Genomic DNA, 10,173 nt, shown 5'->3' on the forward strand with positions numbered 1-10,173 from the left:
TTACACATTTATTACATTTAATAAAAGCTACTTGCAATGCAAAGTATGCATACAACAAAATGTTAGTGTTATCACCAGAACAAAGTTTCTGGACACCTGAATCCAATTAACATTAGTGAGGGTCACACAGTTAACAGGGCAATGAAATTTCCTCAGGCTATGATTCCTAAAATGCAAAGGGGAAAACAATAGGATCCTCATTTACAAGTCTGTTCTTTGAACCAGAATATTTATGCCCTTAAACAATGCAGAAAAAACTTAGTGCTATAAATTTAAACGGTTTCCTTTAGTTATGTAAACATTTATTTTAATTATACCTAAAGCAACAGCTCAATTCAATGCAAAAAATCACATCTATATTTCACATTTAATAGTCTTATTGCAGTGTCTAAAGCTTGTTGATTATTAAATGGCAGTAAGCACTCCATAATGGGTCAGACATTGTCAACTCAAATCATATTTCCAAAATTTAAGTATAGTAGATATAAACGTCGCACCTAAAATTCCTCTGAGGTTAAAGAATAAAATGTTTGATTTTTCCCCCCCCAGTCAGTCAATTATCTGACCTCTCAGCCCTCATCCTCAAAGGAAATCTGCTTACCACCTTCAAAATACAAACCTGGGAGCTTAAACTCACAACTTTGTTAGACTAAAAATCATGGACTCAGTAAACACATTGTTTTAATGAGCCATAAATTCAATCTATAATCCACTGACCCTCCTTTTTTGTCCTATTACTGCAGCAGTGTTAACTCCCCACTTTCCCTTGAAAGGTCTATTACAACATGTGTTAACTACATATGCTAAACAATCTGTTCCACCTTGTATGTAGCTGTGACACTATGAGTACTTTTCCCAGACCTGAAGAAGAGCTCTGAGTAAGCTCAAACACTTGTCTTTCACCAGCAGACGTTGGGCCAATAAAAGATATTACTTCCCCCATCTTGTCTCGCTCATCAGTTATATAATCAGTTTCTCTGTTTGGTTGACAGCACATTTTCAGAGCTTTGCAAGAGTATTTATCAGTAAATTGAAATTGAAGAGGCTACAAACAGACACATACATAGATAAAAGAGTAGGTGATGCAGGAGGAGGAGTGTCTGCAAGTATCTTTCGTAATGTTGCATATGGGTCCACCAAAAAGACCCTTATAAATATTAACAGCAAAGCCAGGACTGTTTTTTTTCCTGTGTGTAAAGTGCCTAGCACAACGAGGTCCTAATCTATGACCGGAGCTACTAGCTACTGCAATACAAATAATAACGAAGAAAACCCCTTGTTAAAAACAACCTCTTAAGGCCATATTTTTTTCAAGAGTACTCTATTAAAAAAAAAAATCAGCTTAAAAATAAATATATCAGCTTGACCAGTGTCCCTTTAAATTTGCACTCAAGTTGACATTATAACCTGAATTTTGCACCCTCTCCCCCTATAAATCAAACACAATGAAATATTGGTCTCAAGCTGGTAGATTATCTTTATGGGAAAGGTTGGATTTATTTGAGATCAGTTAGGTACATGATTTGACATCCCAAAAAATCTCAACAATTCTTCTAATGGGCAAGTCTGTGGTTTTGTTATGGGTTTGTACAATCCCTAACATATTGGGTTCCTAGCCACAATGCCTCCCCCCGCCCACCCGACATTATCACAATACAAATGGCAAATAACAGATTATGGTTCATTGAGCGCCTCTGTTTAATATCTAAGGAATAAGCAGAACAATGGGATTTATTTTAAAGTTGCCACACTAGATTTTTCAGAAACTACATTTTGGCTTGTTGGCAGCTTCAGACAGTAGCTAGCTCCTATTTCCCACCAGAGGGTTATGTCATAGAGCTCTCAGTAACCTGCAGAAATGTTTTAGCCTCCCTCTACCACCATCCCCATACCATATAAGACTTGGGAGAAGCCACCACACAGACACTTTTTCTCATCACCATAAGGGGGTGGGAAGGTTGGTGTTGACTCCTAATGCTTGTATGGTATCCCCTACCCAAGCCCCTTCCAGCTTGCAGAAGGTAGGTGACTGATTAGGCCTACTTACATTAACCTCTTAAGTGGTGTGTAGGTAAGGCTCCTTTAATGTGTACTTGAAACAGTTAATTACACTCAACACTAAGATGCCTGCAGGCTTAACAAAGGTTTTAGGATAGGATATTGAAGGAGAACATGCACATACAAAAACAGATACATGTTAAGGTGGCAGCTTTTTGGTCTAGTATCTATTAACAGTGGGGGAAAAAAATTTACTTCAATACTGAAATTACAAATGTTCAATTTGTCTTTTATATTAGGGATATGTTTAAACAATAGTCTTTCTGAATGTCAAAGAATTCTCTACTGCCTGCTTGATGTTTAAATGTTTTTCAGTAGCAAGACAGATGACTAAATAGGGAGAATGATGGAACGTACTTAGTTGGAAGTAAACTTAAGGTTACAAAACTCCAAGAAATTATATTTTAAATTACTTGCTATAGGTAGAAGTTTCAGGGACTGAGTTTAAGATGAACATTAGTGATGTTTTTCTTGCTGGGGGGTTAGAATGAGCAGTTGTGATCATCTAAGCCTTTAGCAGATTGTTGCTACCTAATACAACTTCTGTGAGAGGTAAAGGGTCTTATGCATTTATTTAATATTGCTGCCCTGGGGAAGGGTGACTGGAATTTTCAATTTTCTTTTAGAGCTAGTCATAACTTTTACAAGTGTGCTAGTAAGGCAGCTAGGACTGAATTATTGTAATGTTTGTGTTACAGAAAATGTGGCGTTGTGTACATAATTGTCTAAAAGACAGCCACAAGATTTGGTGTACAGCTTATTTAACATTGCTATGCCTACTTTACAAAAAATATATATATCTCCAGCTTCTTTGAGATTTTCTGTACTTTCCATGCAAATTACTTCTATGTCACAGCAGGTGGCCCTTTTAAGTAATCAAAGTTAGCTAGCCAGTATATGCATTAAGTTAGCACCAGACTTCAACCACACTCCCTGATCTCCACCAAGAATGTGTGGTTTGAGAAAGTGATCTCTTAAGCTGATCCAGACACATGTACACTGTAGTTTAGACAAGCAAAAGTGCATATGGTCATCGGTCCCATTAATATTGTTTGGGAAAGCAGAATCACTATAGAACAGCACCCTGGTATTTTAAAGATTTCCTGCACCTAGTCAACTCTAAATATCAGTTTACCAACTAATTGGGTCAAAGAGTCTGAGACACTGGTCAAGACTGATCAAGATTTGTATACAGGAGAGTGGACTGCAGAACCACTTTTGAGCAATGAGGTTTGAAACAGGCCAAGCTTCTGGATCTACGGGACTCTTAAAAGACAGTGACTTTCCTAAAGTAGCAGCATTACCACAGTTTGTGGAACATTTAGATCGGGGTAGTCTATTTTTTTATCAAGGTCCAAATTTCTTGGTCAAGGTACAGTCAAAGTCCAGACACCAGAGAAAATAAGTAAATAAAGAGATTTCAGGGTCTGTTCAAATCTGGACTTGCAGATGTTTCTGATCTGCCTATTGACTACCCCGATTTCGATCCTTAGATGAAAGGTGCTATGGAACACATCAAGTTCAGCACTATTGGAATAGAACATGGGAACAGGAAACAAGATGGTTTTAATAGAAGAGAAAGGTCTAAAAGTTTAATTGTGGTTCTGAACGTTATTTCAAAAGCCATTAGTATTTCATATACCTAAGGTCACTAATAGCCTTACACAGGCTATTTTAGGGGTCTTTAACCAGAAAGATGACAAATGCATCAAACTACAAATTAAAATTGACATATGCAGTGACTACGTAGAGAAAGCCTTTAATGTACATTTCAAACTTAATGGCGTTCTGTTTGAAGTTATGGTTTCAAGGTCCTATACTCCATGTGAATTCACTGGGATCAGGAGAAATTTGTGGTGACTGCAGGTCAGTATAAGCCCCGTTTACAGTTTATTTTCACATTAACTAACATCCTTCCCCCGCAAAAAAAGTCATACCCAAGAGACAGTGTTCAAATTAATAAACGAAGGCCACAGCCAGACCGTTAAAGTTATTATCTTTAATGAAATGACTTTGGAAATAATGTTTGTTTCCATGACACCAACATTTTGGGAGCCTCAGTAAAATACATACAATTACATTTGTAGTTTACTAATGCTAACATTACGAGCAACAGATTTCTTCACATTGCAAACAGGATCAAGAAAGCAACCATCAGACAAAAGAGACCCATAGCTTCAGACAGGGCGAATCCCAGGATAGCATATGAAAACAGCTGCTGCTTCAGAGAGGGATTTCTAAAAAGAGAACGTGCAGGTATAAGATTGTTTTATATACATACAAATTAAGAGTTTATGCTAATGTAGTTTGATGCATCTGACAGATCCAGTTAAGGATTTTAAATTACTTTCATGCTACAGATTCCCTGCTATAGCAGGGAAAACACAGTAAACCCACACAAATGTTAACAGCGTTCACCATACAATCGTGACTTCTGAGTAAGTTAAGACTAGATTTAAATTGTGTACATTGCATATTAATAAATCCATGTTTGGGTATGACATTTTACACATGCACAAGATTACAAACATGAAGGCCCTGTCTATACAAGTGCAAAACCAAAAGAGCCTTTGTAGACAGACATATCAACATGGAGAGAGTTCATATGCAGTAGGTTACCTACCAGCCTAAGATTTCTCTGGTTAATTCCACTGGTGTGCAATGCACACTACTGAGTATTCCTAGGGACCTGAGTTTGTTATACATCCAGAATTATTCTGAATGCCCTTGTAATATTTAGGCAGCTTACAGATAATCTATACTACTTAACAATTTCTGCCTTAGATGGTTTGTCAGCCCCCTTAGTGTTACAAAACTGCAACTGAGTATCCTTGAGGAAGTGTGGAAGGAAGAGAATAGAAGGTAATTATGGATTAGTACCTTGCAACATTGGCCTCCCTACCCTCTTTCGCCCCCCCCCAAAAAAAACCCCCCCAAGAACAGCACAAATGTCAGTTTGAAACAATCATTTTTTTTGTCGTTTCAAGAGATAAAGTAAACTAGTTTGGTTAGAAGCATATTTTTGTTTCCTGAATGGGAAATAAAACCAGGCTTTTAGTGCCAAGTTAACACTTAGTAAGAGAGTTCATAAATGGAAACAAGTTAAGGTGTTTAAATATTTTTGTTTGAGGAGGGGGGAGAAGAGAAAGCAGGAACTCTACAGCTAGTTAAGTCATTTCATGCCTGTGCCAGTTGCTGTCTCCTCAGTAGTAAGATTTGAGATACAACTGTATGGGAATTAAACAAATAGGGGAAACAAAATTATGAACACAGGGAACTAAGATCTCTCCCTCTTTAAAGGAGTTTCCCCTTCTCAAGCTCCAACAGTGGAATCACTTGTCTGATATTAGTTGGTTGCCATGGAAGTAGTTTCTGCAGTGACTTTATGAAGCTGCATTTGGCACATTAAATAAAAGATTGATTACAGGGCTGTAGCAAGAATCTTACTTCTTAAGAACAATCCTGATAATTGGATTAAAAGAGGCACAGGATCTCAAGTTAAATATTAACATCCACCATCCAGTTTGTCCCTCTATTCATGTAGGATTGTCCCCTACAAAATGTTTTCAAGTTATATTCAGTCTAGGATAGGTTTTGGAGTCTCAGAGTCGAAGCTAATACTGAAGAACTAAACATGAAACACTGATTTAGCTGTAGTTGGTTTGCCCTAAGAAGTCACGTAAGATTTGCATATACTGAAATCTGTAATCTTAGAAATTCAGCACTTGTGCCTGGTGTGCCATTACCTAATATTCCAAGAGGTTACCATGTTAGAACAGAGGTGGGCAAACTACAGCCCACATCCAGCCCGCGGGACCATCCTGTCCAGCCCCCGAGCTCCTGGCCCGGGAGGCTAGCCCCCAGTCCCTCCCCTGCTGTCCCCCCTCCCATGAAGCCTCAGCTCACTGCGCTGCTGGCGAGGCTGTGAGCTCCTGGGGCAGTGCAGCTGAAGAGCCCGGCCTGACCTGGTGCTCTGTGCTGCGTGGTGGTGGCGGCAGTGGCATAGCCCGGCTCTAGCCGGGCGGCGCAGCTGTAGCGCCGCCAGCCACCGGTGCTCCAGGCAGCGCGGTAAGGGGGCAGGGAGCAGAGGGGGTTGGACAGAGGGCAGGGGAGTTTGGTGGTCAGGGGGCAGGGGTGTGGATAGGGGTTGGGGGTGGTCGAGGGGGGAATAGGGGTAGTCCCGACCACCCCAACCCCTATTCACAGGCAGGGGTAGTCAGGAAGGGGGGGGGGTTGGATGGGGCGGCAGGGGGCAGTCAGGGGACAGGGAGAAGGGGTGGTTGGATGGGGCTGGGGTCCGGGGGGGGCCATCAGGAATGAGAGGAGGGGTTGGATGGGGCAGCAGGTGTCCAGGGGCGGTTAAGGGACAGGGAGCGGGGGGGTAGGGGTGTGTAGATGGGGCAGGGGTCCCAGAGGGCCTGTCAGGGAACGGAGGGGTTGGATGGGGCAGGGGTCCGGGGGGGGGGTGTGAAAATAGGAGGTGGGGGCCAGACCATGACCCCCTCCCCTAACCCGCCCTCCATACAATTTACAAAACCCGATGCGGCTCTCAGGCCAAAAAGTTTGCCCGCCCCTGTGTTAGAAGAATTATTCTAGGGGCTTTATTTCAATTCTACACACTGACTGTTTTAGTGGAAGTTTATCAAGACTTTGCTACCAATATACATCTCCAAGTTTATCATTAAATAGGTTTGCATGCAACTTAAGTGATATCATTTAAAAAAAAAAAAAAAAAAAAAGGATTACCTGGCATAACCAATGATTAGACTACCAAAGACGGTTCCGATACCAGCACCAGAACCAGCCACTCCTACTGTGGCAGCGCCAGCACCAATAAATTTGGCAGCAGTGTCAATGTCCCTGCTGATAGCACTGGTCTGGAACTCTCTAAGTGCTACTTGGGAGACAGCATTCTGGGCTCCATTAAGTGTTGAGCTGCCCTGAGAAACAAACATGAAAAGCATTTAAATACAGACTCAAACCGATCTTTTATAGCTATTTTGAAGTTTTGAGTTATTCTGTAGTTCTTCTATTACAAATACAGTAAACCAGGGTGGTTATAGAGTTTACTAGAGCCTGCGACTAGAAGTTCAGACTTCTGTATGTTACTTGCCGAACATAATGGACTGTAGCTTTGATGGGAGAAAATGTATTAGATGACCCTTTACCGATCTGTCATACAGTCAATATTTTAGTTAGTAAAGTACATTTGAAAAATGGGATGAGAACACTTGGGCTCACCAGAAAGTTTAGGAAGCTACAGAGTTTAGTTTATAAGATACCTCTCCAGTCCTGACCTCTGGCCTAGACAACACTGATGCGGAAATTGGTCTGTACAAGACTCTTGATCCTGCACGGATCTGTAAGAGAAAAAGTGACATATTTGACCACAAACATATTTCTATATAACTGCACTGACTTTTAATAGTGATTTTTTGTAAGATCAAGGACTTCACTCCTCACTAAGTCTTTCATCCTAAGATCAAGGCAGTGGACATTGACAATTGACACATTGACATACCTAGCAATATCAATGCAAGACAAGAAGAAAGCTTACATTTATCTGATTCCCTAACTCACAGCCCCCTTTTCTAGGATGGGTTCTTTTATGTCAAGTACTCAGGTTCATGCTAATCCATTATTTGGAGCCATTGCTAAACAGCACTGTAATATTGAGAGCAAATAATGTTAAGTGTGATATATCTAATAGCAATACAAAGGGTGAGATAACCCCACATTTTAGAAATTGAAATGAAAGCAAGATACTGAACATTTGTAACCCGATACTCCTCAAGTTGCTAGCCATTTGTTTATATCATTAAAACAAGAGCTTCTGACTTGCTCATTTGTGAGTATCATGCTAAAGCCAAACAGTGAAATACAGAAGGCTGCAAGAATAATTCAGATCTCATTTTGAAAAGGTAACTACCCTCATGTTTTAGAGCTAAGAAAAATAAAGTAAAAACTTGAATTTTGCAGCGGTAATAAAAATCCACTACGATGCATTTAAAACCCCTTAGCTACTCTGTAAGAAGGAACTGGTAAGTTTTGAGAGACAACACCCAGAATTAAATCTAGCAAGCGAGGAATGAATGAACCCGCTCTCCAGTGCGGCCTGCTGGTGTCCTTGGGCTCCTAGCGCTCTAAGGTCAGGCTGACTCGTACCCGGCCCGTGTCCGCGGCATTACGGAGAGGGCGCCGGCTGTGCCGAGGGATCCCCGGCAGGGGCGGGGAGTCTCGCTCCCGCACAGCGGAAGCGGCAAGCTGGAGTTTGACCTCCAGCAAGGGGATGAGCGGGCGCTAGGCCTCACGAGCAGCGCCTAGCTCTCGGGGCGGGGGGACCGCCTCTCCCCGCTACTCACAGCGGGGCCCCAGGCTGCAGAGAAGGGGCTGGGGGAGCCAGGCCCCGGCAGCAGAAGCAGCTCTCTCGTTGCACCGTGATTCCCCTCCCCGACAGGGCACTGGGGAAGCCCTCTGGGGTGGGACCGGCCTGCAGCCCGCGGAGGAGCTGCTGCGCCCCCCGCTGCAGCCTCACAGCCGCCCCCTACCTCCCGGAGCTCGGACTTGAAGCCAGCAGCCTGGAGGGGGTCGCGCGGGGATCCGGGGCCGCCCCGAGCCGCAGCCGGCGGCACTCACCAGGGCCGGGGAGGAGGCGAGCTTCACGCAGGCGAACATGGCAGAGGGCTGCGGGCTGGCGCTGTGTCCCCGGGGCCTCCTCGGCGCTGGAATCCGCCTCTCTGCGGAGAGAGCAAGAGCGGTTAGGGCCGGGGCGCCGCGGGGTAGATGGGGGCAGATGGGGCGGCGGTCCCCGGCTCCCCCCCCCACTTACCGGCTGCAGCGGCAGAGGTCGAGCGGACTGAATGGGGTGGGATGCGCAGGCGCGGCGGGGGCGAGGAGCGCCCGGATGTAGGGGGGGCGGGGGAAGGAAACGCTGCAGCCCAAGGTCACTTTGTAGCAACTTTATTGGTCCCGCCGCAGGGGGCGGGACAGAGCCGCACCGAGCGCAGCCTTGGTGAGCCGGCCCCGGCTCCGCCCTCCCGCGGCGTAGCGTCCGCCGCGCGCGCCTTGCCCCGAGTCCCGCTTTCTCCCCGCGCTCACCTGCCTAGCGTAGCGCTAGGGCCGCTCGGCACCGAAATCCCTCGGAGGAGCCTGAGGGCCAAGGAAGCATGGCCAGGCGCCAAAGCCTCAGTGGGAGCTGGGCCCTGCCCAGAAGAGCCTACTGCTGCCCTGCCTGGGCTCCTGGGCGCTAGGCCCCTGGTCCTTCGTTTGAGAAATCATTTCCAGTGACACCACCTTTGTCTCCGGTGCTTTCACAAGTCACAGACGTGCTGCCCCTTTTACTGGTCCAAAAGTTTCGGATCAGTTTTTGTGCTCACTTACTTTCATAGTGAAAATGCTCCCAAGGACCCACAACCATTATTCTTATAGGACAGCTCCCCGCAGTGTTTTATCCCATAGCCCCTAATTACAGTGCTTGGTGGTCTTTGCATGATTGTTGTTGAAGTGCAGGACAAGAGTATGTTGACTTGATGCTGGATATAAGGAATTACATCTCAAATAAACGGCATCCCTAAAATCGTGGAGAAGTTTTACCCTTAGTAAAAACACTAATGCAAAATAGAACTAAGACTTCCAAGAAAAAATTGAAGTTGCCTGTTAGTACTTAACTATGATAATCTAGGAACAAATAATGCAGGTCCATGCCAACCGAATGAGGGATTGGAAAGCAATGATACTGAAAAGGATCTAGGGATCATATTAGACAAGTAGCTCAGCATAAGCTCCCAATGCAATGTTGTGATCGAAAGGGCTAATGTGATCCTGGGATGGGATATATAAACAGGAGTAGGAGTAGGGAGGTGATTTTACCTCTGTTCACCACCTTAGTGAAACCTATACCAGTATCTGCATACAGTGCTGGTGTCTGCATTTTAAAAAATATACTGAAAAAATTAGGATGTAGAAAAGAACCACACAAATGATCCAAGGACTGCAAAAAATACAGTGAAAAACTTAAAGAGCTCGAACTGTTTAGCTTATGGAAAAGATTGAGAGGTGACTTGACTACAACGTAAAAGTATCATTCTGGGGAGAAAATAGCAGGTACTAAAAGGC

At 43.9% G+C, this 10,173-nt stretch overlaps 1 protein-coding gene across 1 annotated transcript; it reads right to left on the reverse strand.

The window, feature by feature from the left end:
- Window positions 1-4,038: 4,038 nt before the first annotated feature.
- ATP5MC3 (ATP synthase membrane subunit c locus 3) lies at window positions 4,039-8,956 on the reverse strand. The gene is made up of 5 exons (XM_065413453.1): window positions 8,888-8,956; window positions 8,695-8,795; window positions 7,341-7,418; window positions 6,805-6,998; window positions 4,039-4,295 (listed from the first exon to the last, which is right to left on the reverse strand). The coding sequence occupies exons 2-5, from the start codon at window positions 8,731-8,733 to the stop codon at window positions 4,181-4,183; spliced, it is 426 nt and encodes a 141-aa protein (XP_065269525.1). The 5' UTR covers window positions 8,734-8,795; window positions 8,888-8,956; the 3' UTR covers window positions 4,039-4,180.
- Between the last annotated feature and the right edge of the window lie 1,217 nt (window positions 8,957-10,173).

Source organism: Emys orbicularis, chromosome 11 (assembly GCF_028017835.1).
Source record: "Emys orbicularis isolate rEmyOrb1 chromosome 11, rEmyOrb1.hap1, whole genome shotgun sequence".
Lineage (NCBI taxonomy): Eukaryota > Metazoa > Chordata > Testudines > Emydidae > Emys > Emys orbicularis.

Bases quoted from the DNA above. Each gene is read 5' to 3' on its own strand.
- ATP5MC3 (XM_065413453.1), bottom strand. From the start codon at position 8,733: ATGTTCGCCTGCGTGAAGCTCGCCTCCTCCCCGGCCCTG. The intron at 7,419-8,694 runs GTGAGTGCCGCC...TTTCTCTTACAG, and splicing joins TCGCCTCCTCCCCGGCCCTG to ATCCGTGCAGGATCAAGAGT. The intron at 4,296-6,804 runs GTAATCCTTTTT...TTCTCTTTTTAG, and splicing joins CTAATCATTGGTTATGCCAG to AAATCCCTCTCTGAAGCAGC.